Source organism: Pongo pygmaeus, chromosome 1 (genome assembly GCF_028885625.2).
Source record: "Pongo pygmaeus isolate AG05252 chromosome 1, NHGRI_mPonPyg2-v2.0_pri, whole genome shotgun sequence".
Classification (NCBI taxonomy): domain Eukaryota; kingdom Metazoa; phylum Chordata; class Mammalia; order Primates; family Hominidae; genus Pongo; species Pongo pygmaeus.
In genome coordinates this window covers 128,101,497-128,127,347 of record NC_072373.2, presented here as the reverse complement: position 1 = coordinate 128,127,347, position 25,851 = coordinate 128,101,497, and the positions used below count along the sequence as shown (strand labels likewise).

Below are 25,851 nucleotides of genomic sequence, written 5' to 3'. Positions count from 1 at the left end.
TATTGCTCATGTTTCTTAGCTTTCTTAAAGGAATTTTGGGCAGGCTTTAAATTGGCGAGTTTTTTAATTCATTTATGCTTAAAAGATGTTAGTTTCTTTGAGTGAATTCATTGCAAATAGTCACAGGCGTTGCATTCCAAGGAAGAATCTGCTGTAGTAAAACTAGATTTGACAGAATATACTTTGTAGCTTACTTTGTGGGAAAAATTATGAAGATTTTTACAGATATTAAAATAAGTAAAAGAATAAGAAACAAAACATATATACATATTTTTAAGAATTGCCCAAGCTTCGAAGTAATATAGTTAAAGCTTTTCACCCTTAAGAATTTAATGACTCTAGTATTCTCTTTCATAGCTCATTTCTCAAGCAGTCCATTTTTGGGGTATAACTATAAAGTGTTTGTAAATAAATAAATATGATGAAAGTTACCACATAGACACTACATTTTTGAAGCTGACCTGTAAAGCGAGACGCAAAATCTTAGCCTTTGCAATTTACAAAACAAAGCCCACTAAATGCACTCACTTCTCAAGATGGCCAAACCCACCGCAGTAACTTACTAAGGTATCCGGAGTCGACAGCCTCGTGGTGTTCAGTCCCACCAAGGATGGGAGAGTTTGGGACATCCAGTTTGAGATCATTGCCATGGTACTAAGCACAGCGCCAAGCTTCAGCAGTGGAGGACTCATTGCTGTGGAGCTAATGAGTTTTCATAGTGACTGATTAAGATCCCGGTGCTGGGCTGGCAGCGGGAGGCGTGACTGCAGCGCGCCACATCTACAGCATGAAAAGAGATCAACTTCCCCAGCTCTAATCACCCAGGAAAGCTTACGGAACCTCCTTCCCCTATCCTCGTGGGAAGTGCCCTGCCCTTCTTTTTCCTCCCTTACCAGACATTTTGCTGGATCATCAAACAAAATATTCTTGATAGGCTTGGTTGGTAATTATCAGAGAGCAGAGGTTGGAGGCAGGCGGAAACTTGAGCTTTCCCAGCTCCACTTTAGTTAGTTACCGTCAACAGAATCCATTTCCTCTGGGGTTTGTGTAAGAATAATCAGCTACTCTTTATCTTTCATTAAAAAAAAAATACACCTTTAAATGGAGGTCTGCCAAAGTGCACATTTCAAACACCAAACTTAATATCTACAGATTTCTCTGGGCAAGGACAGAGTGCTTTCAGGAAGAACATGAAAATAAAATCTGCAAATAATTTTCCAGATGATCATATTGAGAGTAGGAGATAATTTTTTTTTTAGAAAGTAACCTAAAATTAGCATCATTGCTTTAAAAATATAGTCAAAGATTAATAGCTACTGCTTGTGGCAAACATTACCTTTAGGCATCTTACACCTGAACAGACAGAAAAGAGAAAAGGCAGCCTTGCAGAAAAACTTCTGTTACAGAAATTTTATACGTGTTTCCAGTTTTGCTTTTGAGAATGAAGGCTTTGCTTCGTAGGTGTTCAGTCACACAGGAAACTCAGTTAACTCTATTTTCAGTTTGTGAGGAATGACGGACTGATATGGAAAGTCTGTATCTTGAGAGAACATGTGATTTAGTATAAAGGTCACAGGACTTGGACTCAGGAAGTCTGAGGATCTAGTATTTGTTCTCCTCTAGTTAGCCATGTGACTGGCCAGTGACAAGACTCCTTGGCTTCAGTTTTTTCTACAATATAAGGATGTTGGAAAATATGCTCTCCAAGGTCCCTTCCAGCTCTCAAATTCAATGATCTGTTTATTAGATTCCATTAGCAAGTGTGGTATATAGAATCCAGGGTTTATTGGTAACTTTATTATATTGTTTTCATAAATACTATAAATTTCCCACATCCAAATCTCAGTTTCCAAATGAAAGAAATCAGAGGTCTTTGTCTTATCCAATATATGTGTTTTAAAATAAAAATATAAAGAGAGGACACAAAACAATATATGGATGAATGAAAATTAAATGAAAAGAAATTGATTACAAAAAGGAAAAATATTGTTTCGATTTCTTAGGAGAATTCTGGACTTGTTTGTATTTGGAATCTTCAGCCAAAGATACATATTTTTATTAAATAGTTTTGGCAGGAGAAATAAATAAAATGTCCTTAATAAAATTGAAAGAGATACATATTTATAGTGTGTGTATATTTTACTTTCAAAAACAGCTTTAAAATGGGGTGGATGCTAAAAGACTCCTCAAATCTTCCTTGCAACTATTAGCTTAGAATCCAGGCCATTTTATTTTTTCAAAATATATCCAAATGACTTTAATCAACTCTTATTTTTTAACCACAGTGCCCACAAAACCAAATATTATTACTTTTCTATTCTTTCAAAAATCATGCCATATGAAAAACCAATAAAGACACAATATTTTATGTATTAAACTTAGCAGCAAGCCCTGTGAAATTTTACATTAGTATTACAATGTGTTAATGACAAAAAGCAAAGTGGATTTACAAATCTAATGTTGAAAAATACACCTGGAACTCTATCTTACTTTAATAAAGAAGGGGGGGTGTCTTTTCAAGAGCTTAATTTCCAAAATTGAAAGACAATATACATATAATTACTAGATAATTTAAGAAATGAGGTAGCAGATGGTAATTATACTTATTAATGAACTATCAGCCTACAAAATAGTAGCATTTTTAGAAGAATATAAGATTGAATATCAGGGGAAAACAGTGCTCTGATTCGCAAATTATAAAGAAAGGAAGAAATAGAGAAAAACAATACAAATGGAATGCTTCTTGTAATTTTCCAGAGATGCAAATTACTACACTAAAGAATTGAAGTAGAACAATGGTAAAAGTTTATGATTCGGCGATGTTTATGAACAACATAGAAGCTAAACTATGTTGTTTTTAGAACAGGTTTAAATGATACACATTGAAGTAGAAAAACTCAAATTACAATAATTATTAGTTGTGGGAAATTAAAACAACTGCAATTTGCAAAGAGCTAAGTAGTTTGCAGTACTCTCATAGTCTACGTAAGTGACATCCATTTGAAAAGTTGAGTCCTAGTTTGCAAATGGGAGAAGGGATTAGTCTATTTAGAAGTAGCGGACTGTGTTTAGGGCAAGCAACCCAGTAATTGCAGAAGTTCCACAAGCATAGTGTGAATGGTAATGATATTACCACTGGCAATAAGATGAGGCTGGAAATGCTGGCTGTGACCAGCTGAGGGCTTCAGGGTCACCCAAAAGCGTTTGGACTTTATCTTGTATGTAATTCAAGAGTTTAAAGCAAAGCAGTAAGATCATTAGTTTTATGTTGTGAACCATTGCTTTGTCATTTTTATGACGCAGGATAGGCAGGCAGGGGCTGCAGAGACTGGAAAGCATATCAGGGACAGGAAGGTCACTTAGAGGTATAGTCTTACAGTTTGGGCAAGAGATGATGAGGTCCTGAAATAATAAACTGTCAGTGAGGTTCAAAAGGATGAATTCCATAAAGGTTTGCACAACAATTGGCAGTCCTTAGTGACTGAATAAATGTGAGGCAGTGGAAATTACCTGGGAAAACTTTTAGTTTTGGGGTTTGGATGATGAGTGTCAATCATCAGAATAAGATACACAGGTAGAAGCATAACTTTATGAAGAAGATAGAATTTATTGTCAGCTGATATGCATTACCTGTATTACAGAGGGTCACTGGATGATAATGTGCCCCACACCTAGAGTTCAGAAAAGAATTAATTTCCCTAGGCCGCAACAACTTAATGGACTAGTGAGAATAATGTGTCCTACATGTATGAAAAAAATGGTCAACTTAAAAATGCAGTTTTAAAACTACCACGATTTTCATTTATTCAATTCATGGTAAACTATAAACTTAATTACTTATACAGTCCTTAAAAATAACAAACCAAACTCTCTCTATCACTAGTAAATAGTGAAATATTACTAAATCTAGTAATCTCACAAAAAATGTGACCTGACTACACACTTATTTTCTTTGTAGAATTTCATAGTGGATCAATAACTATATAACCTACAAGTGTGCATTATTGCTCATGGAATGCTGAAAGCTATTGATTAATATATTTATTCATTAGATTTTTTATAGTAGCCTGTCCTTTTTATTACCCAGAGAGTATATTTCATGATAGACTTACATAGTAAATAATAAATAAGCAAATAAATATTGAGTGAGAATGACTCATAGGTAATTTACATAATATTGGCATGTTCTGTCATTAGAATTTTATTTTTTTCTTTTATTTGTAGAACAAAAGTTAAATGTTGTTTTAATGACCCTACACAGACATATAATAATATATATTTCCTAGTTTGGGACTGTATGTATAGTACATGTGGGAAGGTTTCTAGAAGATACACCCTAGGTAGATATGAAAAATCAGTCCTTTGTAAGGACATGGATGAAGCTGGAAACCATCATTCTGAGCAAACTATCGCAAGGACAGAAAACCAAACACCGTGTGTTCTCACTCATAAGTGGGAATTGAACAATGAGAACACTTGGACACAGGAAGGGGAACATCACACATCGGGGCTTGTCGTGGGGTGGGGGGAGGGGGGAGGGATAGCACTAGGAGATATACGTAATGTAAATGACGAGTTAACGGGTGCAGCACACCAACATGGCACATGTATACACAAACCTGCACATTGTGCACGTGTACCCTAGAACTTAAAGTATAATAAAAAAAAAGAAAAAAAAGAAAAATCAAATATATGAAAAAAACCTGATGACCACATAAAATATGGTAGAAAATAAACAGTTAATGAGGTAATTGTGACCTAAAAGTTTGACTTTAGGTAAAATGAGAAGAGACTTAGGTTGCTTGCTAAACAGTAAAAGCTTTAAGAAGAAATAGTGTACTCATACTTTATTTTTATTATTTAAAACAAAATTTAAATTTGTAAATGGCTTCAGGCAGAGGGGAAAGTGGCTTATTAGATATAGTTGTAAAGGTATAAATATGGGGCTGAAGAAATTATTGAAGAAGGAAGAGGAGAAGAAAAAAAGAGATAAGAAGGAGGACAGCAATTGGGTAGAACATCGAAAAATGAACTGTATTGACTGATTAAACCAGAGTGACCTCTAGAAAAAAACAGTGGGCTCTCATTAGCAAATTAAGTAGGAAAAATAGGAAGAATAACATAAAATAGAAGAAGGTGGAAGACAGAGTTCTTGTGTTGAAATCACTTGGGGAATGCTGGATACCCTGGATGGGGTGTGGTTTGAGAGTGACCAGGTACATAAACAGCTCTCCACCCCCTTTGGCACCATAAAAGCAGTTTAGTGGATAGTGTTCCAGATTCTTCCACTTACTAGAAAGATACCGTTGACTAAGTCAGTCTCTCAGTCTCCATTTTATTATCTGTAAAATGAAGATAGAAGTACCAATGTGAAATGGTTATTTGAGAGACTGAATGAGATGACATATTTTGAAAGTGTCTATAGTATGTCAAATGCAAAATAAATGGCAACCCTATTTTTGACAAGAAATACCATGATTTGAGCCAGCCAAAAGGAACAGACCAGCTGAAGGAACAATCAGGCCTAGAGAAGGTGGAAAGTTTTGCAGCTTTGCAAAGGGGTAGCTGAGTGGAGCTTGGAGTATATGCTGTCTTGCAATTCAGTCACCTTGGGTGAAGAGAATAATACAACTTTGCTGCATGACACCATCAGTCTGTGGCTCTGGGGCTAATAGTCCAATTCAAAGTAGAGGAAAGGGACTGATTGCTATTTTTGCTTCCCTCTTCATTGAAAAGTCGAGGTAACTACTAGAAAACTTCCATAAGGTCCCACTACCGTATCTGCTTACTTCCTCACCTGTGCCCACATAGTGTACCTTCCTTTTCGTTGCCATGGATACATTGACTGTGTTCCTAGATAAGGCAGACCTCTCCTCTGTGCAATAAATCAGTTGTTTTGGACAATCATGCATAAGAATTACTTGCAAGCCTGTTAAGACCCAAATTTCCAGGTCTCACCTGAGTCTGATTTAGCTTTAGGACAGGACAAAATAGTTTGCTTTTCTAACAAGCTCCCAGATGATGCTGATGCTGCAATTCTTGGCCCACCCTTTGAGTAGACAGCCCTAGGTTATATCTCTCTCACCTACTCAAAGACAACTCTTATTTCCTCTTTTTCCAACGTCAATAAATTTTCCCTCTTTAGCAGATCATTCCCAGCATCACTAATACCACCACACTTTTCCTACTTTAAATGCAAACAAACAAACAAACTTTCTTGATCTTATTTTCTCTCCAGGAATTCCACCATTTCTCACTCTCCCTTTACAGCATACCCTCTTGAAAGAATTGTTTATACTCACCATCTTCAATTTCTGTCTTCCTAATTGCATTTTTGTTTACACTTCTCCACTCCGCCGACACTGCTTTCATCAGGCTACCTGTGACCCCTAGATTGCTAATCTAGCAGTCAATTCTCAGTCCCCAACTTTGTTAACCTATGGGCAGCATTCATGAGAATTTACTTTCTCCTTTTTGAAATAATTTTTTCACTTGGCTTCCAGGATGCCACACTCACTAGTCTTCCTCCAATTTTATGACCTCTCTTTCTTAGTGTCCTTTGCTGATTCTTCCTCATCTATATGCTAATGATTCCCAAATTCATTTTTTCCCAGCAGATCTCTCCTATCAATTCAGAACTGCATATCCAATTCTCTACTTGACATCTCCACTTCAATGTTTAATAGACATCTTAAATTTAGCACATTGAAAAAGTGAGATCCTGTTATGGCTCCCCCAACCCCAGAAAAGAAAGCAAAACAAAAATACACCAAACAAATAAACAACAACAAAAATACACATGCAGCCATTCCTGCAATCTTCCCATTTCAGTTAATTGGCAACACTATGGTTAAGTTGCTCAGGCCAAAAAGTTGTTTCAATCTTCATGTCTTTTCCTCCACATCTCTGATCAATTCAGCCAGCTAGTGTCTACTCTCAACATATATCCAACATTCAAGTATTTTGCACCACCCCCGCTGCCACTGTGCTGCTTCAAGCCTCCATTGTCTTTTTTCTGGATTGTTACAAAAGTCATGAGTTATTGACTTTGTATCACTTCAGCCCATTTGTTACTGCTGCACATCAACATTATCTTGTTAAAATATAAATCAAATTATGTTATTCCAATGCCTAGATTCCCGTCTTTCTCATGGTGAAGGTCAAAATATTTGGCTTGCACTATAAAGTTCTACATGATCTGGCCTCCTCTTATCGCTCTGATTTCATTTCTTTTAGCTCTCCCCTTTGTTAACTCCACTGGAGCCACTCTGGCCCCCTGGCTGTTTCTCAGAGATGCAAGGCAATCTTACACTTTAGGGCCTTTGCACTTGCCCTTCTCTTGTGGAATTACAATCTCTCAAATATCTTCTCACTTCTTTTTCTCCTTCCTCCCAAGATCATCTCTCATAAGATCTTTTCTGGCCACACTATCTAAAATGTCTACTCTTGTCACCTGGTTGCTTTATATTGTCTTTTGCTGCTTTACTTTTTTTCTCCTTAGAACTAGGTAGCATGCTATATATTTATACATCTTGCTTATTATGTTTTCTCCACTAGAAATCAAGCTCCATGAGGGAGAAATGATTCTTGGTTTCTTTACTGGGGTATTCTTAGCCTAGAAGAGTGTTTAGCACACAGTAGTTTCACAATAAATATTTATGAGAGAAATGGATAAATGAATATGTTACTATTTAATTTCTGGCCTGCTCTCAGATTAAAAAGGAAACTATTTGTAGTGTGAATACACAGTAGAGCCTATTCTTGCAAAACAAACCAGTATAATATATTCCAGTATTGTGTTTTGCATGTATGTTTTTACGTGTGCATGATGGACCTATATGTGGGTAATGGATAGTGAAAAGTACTGAAACATTATGCTTATAGTTACATGTATTTTTTCCTTCCATTTTTTACATGTAGAATGCAAGCACTTTTGGTCTAAGCCAAGAAGTACTAACTCCAACTTTGATTCTGTCTTCTGTTGATAAGCTTCACAGGTCACTGGAACCCTACATAAATATGGAAGCAATCTTTTCTTCTTCTTGCTTTTGGCTAGCCAAATTTTTCTCTAATAGCTTAGGGGTGGTAGAAGGGACTGTATGGTATGTAGAGAATATTTTTAAAAAACCATTTCACTATCTATATTTATATCAAGTATCATGTTGTACACCCTCAATAAATATGATAAAATTTAAAAAGAAAAGACAGATTTAAAAAAAAATGGTTTAGAGAAGATAGAGATCTGAGTCTCCTTTCACCCAAATCTCCTTCAATTTGGCCCTTGGCAACCAATTAGGGACCACTTGCAGGTCCTAGAATCAGTGCTTTGTCATTTTTGCCTTGAGGGTTCAATATTGTCTTAAAAGGACTCACTAATGAAAGAATGAATTTAGAATGAAAAACATTTGCAAAGTTCTTTAAAGCAAGGATTTCTGTCTTCTCGTCTTTGCCTTCATCTGTGAAGCTGACTGATGCTCTATAAGCCTGGGGGATCCTCCGTTGGCAGCTGTTGTTGCTACTTCAAAGGAGAAAAAATGGATGTGTGGGAGAGAAATATATTCAGGGCAAACATGTTTTTTTTTTTCTCTTTCTACTCAAAATTGAAGAAGTGGGAAAATATAAATCCAGGATTAGTCCAGAAATAAAAATGAAGAATGCAGAGTGGTGTGACAGAAACCTTCAGCTTAGTCACTACCTTGTTTTGGGGCTTAGGTTCTTCAAATAGGAAATAAAGATATTAAACAGAATTTCCTACGTAGCCCCTTTCATGATATAGCGCCACTCACAAGAGCTCAGTCTTTATCCCTGCAGTCTCACATGTACCCTTTCACTCCCTGTTCTGGCACTAGTAGATGACTAGCCATGTGACCTCCCAGAGCTGTGGTGTTCTTGTGTGTAAGTTGGGGATAATAAGAGATACTCGTTGGTATTTTTGAGGATAAAATAAACTGCTACATAGAAAGCCCTGTTACAGGGCCTGGAACATGATCAGTGCTCAATCAATGTTTGCCATCACTATGCAAAAGAAATATATGCATCTTCTACCTATCTTCATGGAAGAAAGCATAAGCACAAATGTTAGTGACAAAGAAGCAAAGTTCATCAAACTTTGGAGTAAATTAACAATATAAAAGTTTATCTTTAGAGTTTAAATATTCATCTTTCTAATATGGTTTGTTCATATGGATTGACTTCAAACATTCTAGAAAGTATATAAAATGTGCCTGTCTTATGTTTTATTGAGAAGCTTTCTTATTTAAGCCTGTCATCCAGGCACTATTCTAAGAACTTTACGTGTATGAAGTTGTTTAATCCTCAGACAAACCTGATGAGGTAGTATTGTTATTGTAACCAGTTTATAGTTAAGGAACTGAGACACTGAGAGGTGAAATATGTTAGCTGAGGTCACACAGCTAATAAATGACAGGGCCAGTATATGAACACCCATAGTCAGATCCTAGATAGTGTATCGTTAGTTATGCTATCTCACTGTGTCTCATACACACACTCACCTCATAGTTATGCAAAAAAATAGCCAACATTGATTTCAAATTTTGTCTTTTTAAAATAATTAGAATTATGTGGGTGAAGCATTATAGGTTAGTTATTTGCATGCTCTATCAGAGTGCTAAAAGCCAAGCACAAAAACTAAAAGCAACATGTCTTCACTTATTGAGTTTATCTTTGAATGTGATGGAGCAAAGCTCTCATCAGGGAGTCATTGACACTCAGGTAAGGGCTTGGTCCCCCTGCTTTATTTTCACTGCAATCTATTTTCAGACTTTTCTAATTCACCCAACTCACTAGGGCAGACTGAAGTGTTAAATTATTGCCAAAAGCTTTTCTGGAAGAAATTGTTTAGAAAGAGAAATTTTAAAGAGATTGGGAAATTGCCTGGTGATCAGAAAGGAGACTGTTTCAGTGGTTGTGTGAAAGAACAAAATTGGATCTTCAAATGTGCAATTTTCTGAAAAGTTGTTATGAGTTGTTTCATAAAGCTTATCTCCCTCATGGCATATAAAATGTATGTTTAGCAGGTACCAAAAATCTGGTGGTAGTAAACAACCCCAAACATCAAAGTATGAAAGAAGATTACATCTGTAGCCTGCTTTTTAACAAATTCATGCAAATAGGAGATCTGCAGAGTAGGGTTTTATGTAACAGCATAGTTACACTGTTTGTCATCATTGTCCTCTCATCAATATGTGTAGTAAAGGTTATTTTGTGTTTTGAAAGCTCTGGGCAGACAAATACAGTTAAATATAAACCTCTAAAGATCTGGTGTTGAAATAAGTCAGGCACTATTTATCACCGAAAGCATCCTAAGAGTTATACAGTTTTATGAGAGGTTGACGGAAACAGTTAAGGCTGGTTCATTAAAATAACCACCACATAGATGAAGCGGTATAAAGCCTTTACTTCATTAAATTGCCCTTTATGGCTTCAATGCAATTAAACACTTTTAACCTTATAAAAACTGTTTCAGGAGGACATAAGTAACTCAATTTAAAAACAACTCCCTTTGCAAATACTCATCTGAAAAGAGACCAGTGACTTATGTCTGAACTTAGCAATAGATAAGTAAAGGAAAAAAATGTTGATAAAGGTTGTCTCTTATTATTGAAATTAAATAGCTGATTTTTTTCTGCTACTTAATATTTTTTTGTTCTCTCCACATTTTCCAGCTTAATTATGTATTATTTTCTGTTGTCAGAAAAACATAAACAGAAGTATGTTATGTCTCTCTCACTGACCTTTAAAGGCACTGGTCTATTATTTACTATTCTGAAAATTTAAGATTAATATGATATAGCCTTCTCTTTTGAGTATTTCATCAAACTGGGATTGTAACAGAATACAAGTGATTATGTATATTGGATTCAAATAGTTCCACACTTGTAAGTACCTATAGGGATATAATGGAGGAGAAAAAGAAGAGGGAATTAGTACCACATAGTGTAATGGTCAGGAAAGATCACAGTGGAAAAGATAATGCTTGAGTTAGTTTTATAAATTCAGATCTAAATTTCTAGTTCACTCAGAGAAACTGACAGTAAAATTTACTATGGGCCCTGAACACAAAATAAAATGTAAGTCATAGGGATCTTGGTCCTATACTCCAAAAGACATTTATATATGTTAGCTCTTTCTTTGTCAATGTACATCTGTTGCCCTAGTACTTTACATTTTCATCTCTCTTTTCATTAATAAAATAAAACAGTGATATTTACCTAGAACATAATATACGGCTACTGAATGTAAAGAGACTGTGAAAAGGAAGTAACCGTTGTCAGGAAAACAGTATTTTCCTTGAGAAGTACAACAGACATGTAGAAATATCTGAGTTCTTGGAGAACCTTGCATTATCAAGAAAATAGATTCAAAATTACAAACAAACATTATCCAACAAGCAATTTGGATTATACATTTACACATAATGAGTCATAATGCACAGAGCTAAAACTGTAAATCTAGTATAGAGGCTTCTTGTCAGGTCTCTGCAAAGAGGAATATAAACATTATATAAACATTATAATGTGAGGAGTGTTAATATATTTACCTTATTGAAAATGGACCAGCTTTGCAAAGCATTCCACCCCCTCCCTATGCTCTCCTTTCCCCTTCTCTCTTCCTGCCTTCCTTCTCTTACATTCTTACTTTCATCTGTCTTTCCTTCTTTTCTACCTCTTTGTCTCCCTTTCTTCCTTCCGTATTTTCTCCTTTCTTCTCTTTCACTTTCACCAAACTTTATTGAGTCCTTTCTAGGTGTTCTGCACTGAAGTAGGCTTTAAGCATGGTTTCCAAGAATTCCCCAGGTAATTTTGATGTGTTCTCATTTTTAACCATTACCTAGGCCGCATGGCTGCAATTTAAGCACAGATCATTGTAATATTTTGCACTTCATATTTGGAACTTTTGATTTACCTCTCCACTCATTTAACACTGTTTTAAAACAAAACAAAACAACTTTTTTCTTATCTGAACATTGAAAATGCATGTGTAGGTCACAATTTACATTTTATTGTAATCCATAAGGTTTTCAAGAAGTTATTGATCTTAAAACTGGAAACTCCTCATAACTGGTGTTTAATAATCATAGTATATTATTCATGTGAACCTCATTAATAGCTTTTTCTTACAGGAATGGTTAATAAATATGTCAATGATAAAAAAAATTTTCTCTCATATATTTTCCCTTTCAATAATATGTGTATTAATATCTATTAAAATATCCATATAAGTTAGTTAATATTTTTCTACCAAAAATATATGTAGAATTATTTGAGGAGCAAGGTCTGTTTCCAGTGAAACATGAAACCTGCATTTATGCATTCAGGAAGGATTTATTGATCATCCTCTATATGCTAGACACTAAATGCTAGAGATCAGGAACTAATGCAATTCACTCTGACTCAAGATCTCCCATTCTAGTGGGATACTGACAGGAACAAGAAAGAAATATAGCTGTAAGTACAATTTCAGTATAATGGGACCCATAATGTGTACAATGTGCAATGGGTCATTGATATGGTTTGGATTTGTGTCCCTGCCCAAATCTCATATCAAATTGTAATTCCCAATGTTGGAGGAGGGGCCTGGTGGGAGGTGATTGAATCGGGAGGTGATTGAATCATGAGGTGAATTTCCCCCTTGCTGTTCTTGTGACTGTGAGTGAGTTCTCACGAGATATGGTTGTTTAAAAGCATGTAGCACCTCCCTCTTCACTCTCTTCCTCCTGTGCCAGCCATGTAAGATGCGCCTGCTTTCCCTCTGCCTTCTACTGTAATTGTAAGTTCTCTGAGGCCTCCCCAGCCATGCTTCCTGTACAGCCTGAAGAACTGTGAGTTAATTAAACCTCTTTTCTTTATAAATTACCCAGTCTCAGGTAGTTCTTTATAGCAATGCGGAACAGACTAATACAGTCATAAACTGTTAGTGATTAATTCCATTTGGGTGGGATAGAGGAGGCTTCAGAGGGATGGTGGATTCCATGGCTTCAATAAATTTCCCAAGAAAATCAGGAAGGAAAGGCCATTTCAACACTGGTGACAGCATGTGAAAACTCATTTTTGAAGTGTGAAAAATCCCATGTTATTTAAGAGATCTGAGTAGCTTGCAGTGGGGGCAGTGAAAAATGCATGATAGGGCGAAGGAAGAGAGGAAATAGAGTTGGAAAGGTAGCAGGAAAAAAAAGGTAGCAGAAACATGTAGCTCTCCAAAGAGAAGATTAAACATTGCTACCACTATGTCTTTACAGAGTCTCAGGAAGAAACTGATGATACCAAACCAGTTTGTTAGTTAGAGGAATATCATTCAGAAAAGATGCAATAAATATTAGGGAGTGGGAAAGGAGTGAGAATGCCAGCTGAGAGAGTACTTAGGCGGCCATTTCAATGTAAGCATAAGAAATAACAGAAAGACTGGGGAAGAATAAGACATTGGCTAGGCACATCACACAGGATTTTGTGAATAATTAGATGCAAAGACAAGAGAGAAAAACAAGACAAAAGCGACCTCTATATTTCACAAAATACAATACAAGTTAAATGTCCCTTATTTGAAATGCTTGGGGACAGAAGTGCTTTGGATTTCACAATATTTGCATTATACTTACTGATTGAGCATTTCTAATCCAAAAATCCAAAATCCAAAATGCTCCAATGATCATTTCCTTTGAGCGTCATGTTGGTATTCAAAATGTTTTGGATTTTGGAGCATTTCAGATGTAGATTTTCAAATTAGGAAAACTCAACCTATATTACAGAAAGTGTTTAAGAATTGTCTAGGCCAGTGCTTCTTAAACATTAAGGTGCAAATGAATCACTTGAGAATCTTGTGAAAATGTAGATTTTGCTTCAGAAGTTGGGAATAGAGTGCTCGCTTGAACAGCACATATACTAAAATGGAAATGATACAGGGAAGGTTAGTGTGGCCCCTGCCCAAGAAATTGGGAATACAGTCTGAGATTCTGCATTTTTAACAAGCTCCCAGATGATGCAGAAGGAGCTGGTAAACAAAACACTCTTTGAGTAGAAGGAGCCATGGAAGCCAGCTCAGAGACCGTGGAATTAAGTGAAGTGCTGATGTGTGTAGACAATAAGGAGGCACAACCAAAGTGGGGTTGGGGGAAAGGACAGCTATGTAAGAGAAGTGAGAGTGAGGAGTGCCCAGAGGCACACACATGCTTCTTATCAAGAAAGGGGGTCCAGAGTTCTTGTCATCCAGAGCTAGTTGTTAACAGAAAACATTTAAAAGTAATCCACTTTAAATAGGTACCAACATTTCTTAGAAGTAAATAAAAGCTGTAGTTAAAAATTTATCTTGAACTAAAAAAATAAAAATAATCTTATCCTTATCGTGAGGATATATTTGCAACTGCATGTTAACTCAGCATGAATAACAAAGTCTTAATTCATATATGTGTGTGTTTATGCAATTATTTTAACAATCTCATTATTTAGTTTCATTCCACAATCATAAAGAAATTTGTTTTTGCAAAACTCTTCAAGGAATTCCATAATTTTTTCAGAGCCTCTCTTATTCTTTTGATATCCATATCATTGTCTTTTGAAGAGTCCGTCCCATAAATTTTCTCTTCAATCATTAAAGGATGTGTATCTTCCAGCTACTCTTTAGTAATCCCTTTGTATTTGGTCAGACCAGTTCTCTCATAACACTTCCATCAACTTCATGAACTCATGTATGTGTCTTTTACATGATATTAACTTCCATCATATTTATAATAAATAGCATTAGGTAGTCATAATATCCAAAAATCAGTGGCTCAAGAAGGATTCCACTGTTAGAAAATAAGGGATACTTTAGTGGGATTGAGAGGTAATTCATTAAATAAGTGGCCGTATAATTAGTGAATATTTCTGATGGCTTGGATAACACATACTTTGATAACTTTAACTCAGGGTTGTCTAGAGGCTTAAACATAATAGCCAGTCACCCATATGCTCTGACTTTTTGATATAGGTAGAAAAGAAAAAGAAGGATCATGCTTTCACATAATTCACTCATTTTAGGGAAGGATTCTACTAACTACATGCAGAAGAGTTAATGCATTGTGTTCTCAGCAGCTACAGAAATCTGAAATGAAATAGTTTGATTTGATTGTACTTCCTTTTTTTTTGAGACACATTCTTGCTCTGTTGCCCAGGTTGGTGTGCAGTGGTGCGATCTCGGCTCACTGCAACCTCTGCTTCCCGGGTTCAAGCGATTCTCCTGCCTTGGCCACCTGAGTAGCTGGGACTACAGGCGCCCACCACCGCACCTGGACAATTTTTGTATTTTTAGTAGAGACAGGGTTTCACAATATTAGCAAGGCTGGTATGGAACTCCTGACCTCAAGTGATTTGGCCACCCTGGCCTCCCAAAGTGCTGGGATTACAGGCGTGAGCCACTGTGCCCAGAGATTTGATTATACTTTTGTCTGTCAGAAAGATGATCAGAAGATAACTGCATTACTGGCTGCTGCCTAGACATTACCAGTGTTTGTAGTATCTATGTTACTACTGTCTCAGTGAGGCCTGAGTATTCAGGAAACACCATAGAAGGTTCAGGGAAAAGGGAAAAGCCTGAATAGTTGCTGATTGGCAGCTGAACAAAGATAAAGCTATTCCCATATGACAGTGGATAGGAAGGTCATGATAACGGAATTCTAGTCTTACTGTCCATGTGAAGTTAGCAGCATGGCATGTCTTAGTTTCTTTTGAAGCTTCAACATTCTCTGACTCTATGCATAGTGTTAAGAGCATGGGCTTTGAAGTCATGTAGACCTGGGTTGGAATGCCAGGTTTGTCACTTACTGTGTGATCCTGTGTAAATTAATTATTTTTCTGAACTTCATTTTACTAATTTTCAAATTAGAGATTATAATATCTACTGATGAAGCCCACCTGACAAGGTACACCAAAGACATACTTATAGTTCAACGAAGTTAGGTTTATTAATTTGTTGTATGAAGGGAGATTGCACAGCAGAAGCATGGAGCCTCCTATCAGAAAAAGGAAGAAACAGGGTTAAAAATAGGATTGGGGGAAAATGGTGTTTAGGCATACTTAAATAAAGAAGAATCTTGATAGTGCTAAAAATAAGCAAGGCTCAAAGTAAAGAGGTTAACATCAGGCCAGAGTTAAGAAGTGGACTCTGGATTCTGTTTCCTTGGAAACTCCAAAGTTAAGATACATGTTGAATATTGTATCTGAAAAACCCTTATCTGAAGTTTTGCACCTGGGTTGAAAATTGAGGCTGTTTCTTGGTGTCAGTGACTCAAATCTTCCAGACAAGTGTAGGTTGTTCCATTTTTACTGATCTGATTTCAAACGGCAAAGTTTCTAATAGTCTATGATTTTAGAGAACAAAGTGTCTCAGTGTTACATCCTTTGGTAAAGTAGCAAAAGCAGTATTGAGAGGCTGACCTCATAGGCTTGTACAAATAAAATGAAGCAATGTACATGAAGTACTGAGCACAGTGCTTATCTTATAAGCAATTGTTACTCTTACTATTGTTGTTTAGCTGTACTTTCACAAATAAATGTCCCATAATAAGACAGGATGCTGACTTAAAATAACTAAACTTTAGTTACTGAAAAGCACAATTCTGAAAACTTAACTAGCCAATAAAGGGAGAAATTCATTCTCATGACCTTAGATACCCAATTCTTTCAAGAGGAGTCTAGATGCAGCACAATCACCTGTTGCCTTTGATAATACTGATTTCCTGATCCCACCTCACCAAAAATGTGATTCAATAAACAGGCTTACAAGGAAATATGTATTTGCACTCTTCAAAAGCTCCTGATTTTGATATGCAACCAAATTTCAGAAACACTCATATAACCAAATGACCATGAGGAAGCATTGCAATACATATACTATTCCCAAATGATCAGAAGTAAAAGTTTAGAACATTAAAAATATGGCATGAATATGATCTTGTACAGATTTCACTCAGTGTTGTAATGCCCTTTGAAAATCCCTGATACATTGATTTTTCAAGTTGACTACCTTCAGTATTGGTAAAAATAAATCCTATGTAATTAGTTGCTTTGTTTGTTTGTTTGTTTTTTGTTTTTTATTTTTTTTGAGACAGAGTGTTGCTCTGTCAGCTCATTGTAACCTCCGCCTCCCAGGGTGAAGCAATTCTCATGCCTCAGCCTCCCAAGTAGCTGGGATTACAGGCATGAGCCATCACACTTGGTTACTTTTTGTATTTTTTAGTAGATACGGGGTTTCACCATGTTGGCCATGCTGGTCTCAAACTCCTGGACTCAAGTGATCCACCTGCCTTGGATCCGCCTGCCTTCTCCTCCCAAAGTGCTGGGATTATAGGCATAAGCCAGTGTGCCTGGCCAGTAGCTGCTTTTGATATTGGATATTTCCAATCATGAATAAGTCCTTGCTATACTCATACTCCATTCATTGTCTGAGTTCTGCTTTCTGCTGCACCAGCCAAGATTTACTTCTTTCTGCTACATAACAGCCCTTCAAATATCAAGCTACTTCAACTTGTATGTTTTAACGAAGAATATGGCCCAGAGTTTTGACCATTTCTCTTATGATATGCTTTCAGAGCTTCCCCCTTCCTGGTTATTCTCATCTGGACACATTCTTGCTGGTTAATCTTACTAGACTCAGTACAGAATGATATACTCTGAAACATTCTAGGTTTGTGTGATGAGCCTAGATCAGGAAAGTAAGGAGGTTTATTTGTAAAAATGTCAATATATTTTTCCTTATAGTATTAGGAAAATTATCACAATTTAAATATATTATTTTTTTCATGAAGAATTGTGGTTATATAACTGACACAAAGAAAACATTTTTATTCTAAGCCAACAAACGCTGTCTGCTAAAGTGAGGTTCCATTGCAGAGGACATGGTTATTTTTCAATTATGATAATATATATCTCAGTGATAAATCGAATTAAAATTTCCTCATCACTGCACATAATGATTTAAGATATATTCTTAAATCTCATTAAAGATTTACTATCCCTAATTGCTATTGGCTCCCAGACAATTGTCTCATAGGATGGATCTCTGAGCAACTTGATGCTTCAGAAATGGGCTGAGACGCCTTGGGGAAAACAGCTTAGGGGGCGCCAGTGCCTCTTCTCTTCTGCTTCAGGGCTGTGAACTTTAGTTTCAAATTTAGCCCACTCTCCCTTCTCCTAACCCTCCTAACAACTTCAGGTGTTACTGAATTAGCTCATATGCAATTGGTTAATTGGGGAGTGATGTCAGTATAATGTGAATTTGTTCTGGTTCATATGCTTTTTTTTTCCAAAATCTTTAATATTTTATACGAAAAATAACAAGCAAAGTGTATTGTCATAGCTGAAAGCAGCAAGCTGCAGTTACGTGGTCCTTTACACAATGATAATTTGCCTACGGTTATTTTCTTGACTTGATTTGGACATGTGTTGCCTGTGTTACTCCCTAATTGTGCCTTTTCTCTTGTCTCTGTAGCTCAGCTACCTCAATCTGTCCTTACATCCATTTTTGTCAAGTAATCTTCAACTTGAAAGTTAAGACCCTAAACAGTATTTACTGAAGTATTTTTATTTATTAGCAATATAAAATGTTTTTTTTTTTAGCTGTGTTAGTATGTAACACAGTTACTGTTTTTTTTTAATTCTCTAACAAAATTGTATAGGTTTGAGGGGTATGCCATAACCCTTCTTGTTTATAATGCATGATTTTGGAAAGCATGAGGTTTTCTTGAGGAATGTGTACTTTGCATTTTATTAGCACCATGATCAGGAGTCTCCCAACCAGAACAGACCAAGAGAAAGTGTGGTTGAGGGGGTTTTGTGAGGCTGGGGTCCTCTGAACTTCACTCATCTCAATGGCTGTAAATCCTTTACCTCAAACATTTGTGGTCAACTTCAATACCAGTGCCAATATGTCTCACTGAATGTGAAAAGTTAATGGCCGAAAAGATATTTTTATCTCCCTGTTCAAGGCTTTTAAGACAGGCCACACTACCACAAACAGGCCCATAAAAACAGTTTCTCAGGATTCTCCCATTTCTGCCCTCATCTTAATGACTTCTTAGCCCATTCCATTTGGTTTTATCTGTTAGGCTGGTGCAAAAGTAATTTGCTTTAGCTTAACTCCTTGGCTTCAATTTCTTGGCTCAGACCTTCAAAGCTGATTAGTATTTCTGTCTCCTCCTTATGTAGAATTCACTTTGGTTTCCCTCAGCCATTTGTACCATGGACTTTCTGTGTGGTTTCTTGCTTATTCTGTCTTCCCTGCTCCAGTTTTAAGCATTATGGAGCCCCCTGCACCAGGCTGATTTATCAGCAGTGCTCCTAATTGGAACAGACCTGGCCAATCCTTAAAATGAAGTTGATTTAGTAAGATTGTCATGAGAGAATATAATGGCATTTTTGATCCTTCAGGCTTACTTTCAAAGTCAGTCTACCTTCCAATAAGGCTATGCCTTTTCGATCTTTATACCTGCAAAAGCAATCTAGCTATTAGCACAAGCCCAGAGTAGAATTCAATCTACACTGCAGACCCCTAAGCATTTACTTCTTCTTTTATAATGTTTTTAAATGCTGTTTCATATTCTGGTAGCTTCTCCAAGTATGTGATATTACTCCACATGTGGGAGGATATTGGAATAGAAAGTAAAGACACATTGATTCCTTCAAATCAGCAGCAGGTCATTCAGCAGTGCTTTGTGCCAATGTACCAAATAACCACTTCTTACGCTACAATCATTAGTATCTATCCTAGCATATCCAATAGCCCCAGAAAGTCACAGCCTGGACAAGTCCTGGGAGACACTGGCTGTAGTGCTATCATTCAAAGTCTGGTAATGCCCACATTGGCTCAGAGTTAGCAAATTCAAGGACTATGAGGTCAAAATTATGTAACCATAAAATTATATAACATTTAACTCTACTAGATTTGCTTTAAAAAGGAAAATAAAGAATTTGTATTAACATCTTAATGAATTTACACAGCATAGCTATTTGGTTGAGTGTTTATTTGGTCAGAATCCTTCTTAAAGAGAAAGTTAGGCCAGTGATTTTCATTATATGCAACAAAGCTGTTTGCCTTTCCAAATGCATACAGAAGAGAAAACAGCAATCATATTTCATCAGCTGAAGGAATATATCAGTATGTAGAGCACTAATGACCATTCATTTGTATATTTAAAATACAGCCAGCTGAAATAAAATGTCTCGAATTTCCAGAAAGTTGTTTTCTTCAGCCAAATGTTTTTAAGGAAACACTATGTTTGGTAATATAAATAAATATGATATAATTATTTCTACATTAAAATGTAATTGCTCTATTGGAATTAAAAGAACACTACTTTTTTATTTTAGTTGAATCATTTTGAATAAAATGTATTTTTGAGTTGGTATTAAATCAAATAAAACTGCTTTAAATATATCCATTCTATTTTAATTTTACCAAAATAAAATATCTTTAATACTATTGTTCAAACACTGCAATTTATGTGTTGAATCAATAGATGATAAAATTCTAAAAATACATAATGCCACGTCTTTTTTAGCTTCGGTGATTAGTACCTTAATTTAAATGCTTGCTTCATAAAAGCATAAGTAATTTGTTAAATGTCAAGGTATATTAGGAATGTAATGTGCATTTTAAAATCCGGTTAATGTTAATTTAAAAAATAGCTATGAAAGAACATAGAAAATTAAAGAACATTTAATAGTACTTAATATAAATGCAGTAAATTACTTAAATAAGCATTCATCTGCTCATATTACTGTTTTTACATATGCATTCTACATAAAAATGTTTGCAATTTGGGTAATAATTTAAATGCAATATGTAACATCACTTATCCTTTATTCAAATATTTGCAGGTTTTAAAAATATAAATAGTAAGTATGACTTGGTAATGGAATGTAACATCTCTAACTTCAAGTTTTATGTGTGTATGATTTAAAATATTTATTGGTTTTACTACATGTTGTGCCTGAGAGAAGAGCAGAAATATTATATTTTAATGGAGTCAGAGGATACAGCCATTATTTAAACCCCAAACACTTGGCTCATTGCTGACATGGACAATAGTGACTTACTGGTCTGCACCTTTATGGTGCAGTCAATGGGGACAGCATTATGATACTACATTTAAACAGCACATGACTTTACAACCTCTTACGATCAGTTATATTGCCTATACATTAAACAGGCTTTGGTGGTCAATTTGCATTGCTATACTTATTTTAATGATGAGTAATTGGTGTGGCCAAGGAAGGCTAAAAACATGACCACTGTTGCACAGCAATGTAACAGGAAAAGTTGAACCTCTGATTTACTTATCAAATCTGGAGATAATCTTTACTAGTAATTCTATCCTTTGTGATCTTCTAAGACTAAAGCATTTTGCTATAAGAACCTCATCACTAACGTAAATATTATAGACTGCGTTTTCAATATTACAATGGTGTCATGTTCTTAGTATCTTAATTGTTCTTAATGTTCTTAATATGGAGAACTCAAGGATTGTTACGTTCCTTGTCCACCACACAATGTTTATAAAGTCAATCTAGACTAGAATACTATTCCAAAGTCAATCTAGACTGGAATACTACACCCAAACCAGTTGTTTCCATATTAGACAGTTTTCTCTACTATTCCAAAGTCAATCTAGACTAGAATACTATACCCCAAACCAGTTGTTTCCATATTAGACAGTTTTCTGTTTTCTGAGGCAGGGTGAATTTCACGATTATTTATCCCATTAGGTCAGAATAACTCAGTGATGAAGACCTTGTACTCCACGATTAGCCATACCTAGATGTGAATTCTGCCTCTACTACCCAACAACTGTTTGACTTAAAGAAAGTTATTTAATTTACAAATATTTCATTTACCTATGTCTATAACAGGAACAAATAATAGTTTTTGCCTCAAAAAGTCAGCATGAGGGTTATGCTATGGTTTGGCTATGTCCCCATCCAAATCTCATCTTGAATTGTAATTCCCATAATCCCTGTGTGTCGTGGGAGGGACCTGGTGTGAGGAAATTGAATCATGGGGCAGTTCCCCTATGATATTCTCCTAAAAGGAAGTTCTCACAAGATCTGATGATTTTATAAGGGGCTCCCAATTTGCCCAGCTCTCATTCTTCTCTCTCCTGACACCTTGTGAAGAAGAATGTGTTTGCTTCCCCTCGCACCATGACTGTAAGTTTCCTGAGGCCTCCCCAGCCCTGCAGAACTGTGAGTCAGTTAAATCTCTTTCCTTTATAAATAATCCAGTCTTGGGTATGTCTTATAGCAGTGTGAGAATGGGCTAATACAATAAATTGGTACCAATGAGAGTGGGGTGTTGCTGTAAAGATACTGAAAATGTGGAAGCAACTTTGGAATTGGGTAACAGCCAGAAGTTGGAACAGTTGGAGGACTCAGAAGAAGATATGAACACGTAGAGAAGTTAGGAACCTTCCAGAGACTTGTTGAATGGCTTTGACCCAAATGCAGATAGTGATGTGAACAATGAAGTCCAGGCTGAGGTGGTCTCAGATGGAAATAAGGAACTTGTTAGATACTGGAGTAAAAGTCACTCTTGCTATGCAAAGAGACTGGTGGCATTTTGCCCCAGCCCTAGAGATCTGTGGAATTTTGAACTTGAGGAAGATAATTTATGGTAGAAAAAATTTCTAAGCAGCAAAGCATTGAAGAGGAAGCACAGCATACAAATTTGGAAAATTTGCAGACTGTCAATGTGATAAAAAAGAAAATCCCATTTTCTAGACAGAAATTCAAGCCAGCTGCAGAAATTTACATAAGTAATGAGGAGCCAGATGTTAATCACCAAGACAATGGGGAAAATGTCTCCAAGGCATGTTATGGTGGCTCTTCCCATCACAAGTCTGGAGGCCTAAGAGGGAATGGTTTCATGGGCTGGGCCCAGGCTCCCCCTTCTTTAGAGGGACATGGTTCCCTCTATCCCAGCTGCTTCAGCTCCAGCCGTGGCTAAAAGGGGCCAATGTGCAGCTCAGGCTGTTGCTTCAGAGGGTGCAAGCCCCAAGCCTTGGTGGTTTACATGTGGTATTGGGCCTGTGTGTGCACAGAAGTCAAGAACCGAGGTTTGGGAACCCCCACCTGGATTTCAGAGGATGTATGGAAACATCTGGATATCCAGGCAGAAGTTTGCTGCAGGGGCAGAACCCTCATGGGGAAACACTGCTAGGACAGTGTGGAAGGAAAATGTGGGGTCAGAGCCCCACACAGAGTTCCCACTGGAGCACTACCTGTTGGACCTGTGAGAAGATGGTCACCATCCTCCAGACCCCAGAATGGTAGATCCACCAATAGCTTTTACCGTGCACCTGGAAAAACTGCAGACACTCAATGTCAGCCCATGAAAACAGCCTGAAGTGGGGCTGTACCCTGCAAAGCCACAAGAGCAGAGCTATCCAAGGCTCTGGGAGCCCACCTCTTACATTAGTGTCCCCTGGATGTGAAACATGCAGTCAAAGGTGATCATTTTGGAACTTTCAGGTTTAATGACTGCCTTTTTGGCCAATTTCTCCCTTTTGGAATGGGAGTATTTATCCAATGCCTGTACCCCCATTTTATCTAGGAAGTAACTAATATGCTTTTGATTTTACAGGCTCATAGGTGGAAAGGACTTGCCTTGTCTCAGATGAGACTTTAGACTTGGACTTTTGGGTTAATGTTGGAATGCGTTAAGATTTGGGGGAACCGTTGGGAAGGCATGATTGTGTTATGAAATGTGAGCACATGAGATTTGGGAGGGAGCAGGGGCAGAATGATATGTTTTGGCTGTGTCGCCACCCAAATCTCACCTTGAATTGTAATTTTCATAATCTCCACATGTCATGGGCGGGACCCAGTGGGAGGTAATTGAATCATGGGGGCAGTTTTCCCCATGCTATTCTCATTATAGTGAGTGAGTTCTCACGATATCTGATGGCTTTGTAATCATCTGGTGTTTTCTCTCTCTTGCTGCCATGCGAAGAAGGACATGTTTGCTTCCCCTTGTGCCATGACTGTAAGTTTCCTGAGGCCTCCCCAGCCTTGCAGAAGTGTGAGTCAATTAAACTTCTTTTCTTTCTAAATTACCCAGTCTCGAACAGTTCTTTATGGCAGCATGAGAACAGACTAATACAGGTAATTATGAAATAATTGACCAGCTAAAATGCTTAGTGTAATGCCAGAAATATATTAATGCACTATTCAAAAATATTAGCTGTTAACAATATTAACATTCCCATCATATTTATTTGTTAAATAGTCCCAATAGATAGCATGTAGTTGATGGAAAATTGTGAACATTTACTCGGTAATTACAAAATAATTGCTTCACCTTCCCCCTATAATGTGGATGTATCTCTTTGTAGCTGAAAAAAAAATCTCTGAGACATCAGTAGCTCAAGGGATGTTGTTCATTACCTTAAAATTTTTCCATAATTCATCAACAACATCATGCTCACCTTTCTCCTTCACAATGTTCCCAGACAGTTTTAGCTACAGTACATGGCAATGACTTCTTGGTGTCATATTTTTCCCCACAGCTATCACTGGGACTAGTGGATATAAAAGTATCCACCTTGAATTAGCTAAAGACAACACAGTTGCCTTGCAGTACCAGTATTTGAGATTCCTAACTTTTCATAACACCTTTGCAATCTTTGTCTAGCTTTCCAACTGCTTGTTCTACTTCTTCCTCACACATCCCAATTGCTACGTTTCTAATGCCTCTGTCCCCTTAGATATTACAGACTGTTAACGGCCTACTAACACATCAAAATTAAACTCAAAATTCATTTCCTCTCAGAAGGTTTCTCCAACTCCTGGCCTCAAGCAAACTTAGGAGATAATGGGGGACTTTTTTTTCTCACAGTGGCTTCCTGTGGGGGTGTAGGCAGAAAGGTCAGAATTATAATACCTAGAGAGCTTTTTTTAAATAACCATATGCTGAGGGCTTTTCTTCCCTACATGCTATGGGAATGAGTGCAAGAATGTATAATATAAAAATTTTCCAAGGTACCTTTAATAAAGCATGCAGTACTTCCTTTTCCTATGACACTATACAGAAACATTGATTCTTGACTTCATAACTTTTTTTAAAAAAAAAGAAAAAATAAAAGATCCTGTATTTCTAATTCTAGTAAGAAATTTAGACAGAACAGAGTAATATGTTGACTTTATAACTCTTATACATACTCAGTCACTGTGCAGTTACCTTATTTTTTAGTAGTTTCATTTTATATTTATCACCCTTACCAAACTCCTTGACAGCAGGAATTTTATTTTTTTAATCCCAAGAAAATATAATGCTAAATACTTGATAAAAATCAGTAAGTGTACTTTTGTGCTGACACATGAATGAATATATTTTAAGACCATTTTACTTACTGTCACTTAACTATAAATCTCAAGTAGAATAAGAAAATGTGTGTCGAAAACAAGTTTTTTTAGATCCCAACAGAGAAAACACAGTCTAAACATTAAAGTTCGAATATTTTGTTTTATAAGAAAACCCCCAGGTCATCATTCACTTTTACTGTAAACAAAATTATAATAAGGTTAGTTTTACTTTACTAGTTAATTTACCGTGTAAAAATATTGAGTGGTTTGGCTGACATCTTCTGCAGAAAGATGCATCATCAGCAGTAAGAATTGATAGCTTGACAGGCTATCAATAGACACAAACCCTAAAATAGACAGAAATCCTAAAACAGTTGAGAACTTTCATGTGTTTTAACAATAAACATCTCCATAGATAAGTCACTCAGGCACAACAAAACCAAAGCCAAACCAAACCAAACAAATCATATTTATAATCTAAATCATATCAAAAAAGTTAATT

The 25,851-nt window shown here is 36.4% G+C and overlaps 1 protein-coding gene and 1 non-coding gene across 4 annotated transcripts in view; one reads left to right on the top strand and one right to left on the bottom strand.

The window, feature by feature from the left end:
* OLFM3 (olfactomedin 3) overlaps positions 1 to 25,851 on the bottom strand; it is a 196,631-nt gene that overhangs the window by 43,586 nt on the left and 127,194 nt on the right. The window contains exon 1 of one of the 3 annotated variants that reach the window (XM_054449829.2): positions 1,337 to 1,444. The exons of 1 other annotated variant lie outside the window; for it this stretch is intronic. Coding sequence is in view for 1 of the 2 variants with exons in the window: in XM_054449812.2 (XP_054305787.1) it covers positions 564 to 692 (129 nt within the window). In the remaining variant the exon portion in view is untranslated. Of the gene's footprint in view, positions 1 to 563; positions 829 to 1,336; positions 1,445 to 25,851 lie in introns of those variants that run through there. One more of the 3 variants, XM_054449812.2, reaches the window with a different exon arrangement.
* On the top strand, positions 13,875 to 13,981 carry LOC129023443 (U6 spliceosomal RNA). The gene has a single exon (XR_008496807.1). It is a non-coding gene; the product is annotated as a U6 spliceosomal RNA (small nuclear RNA).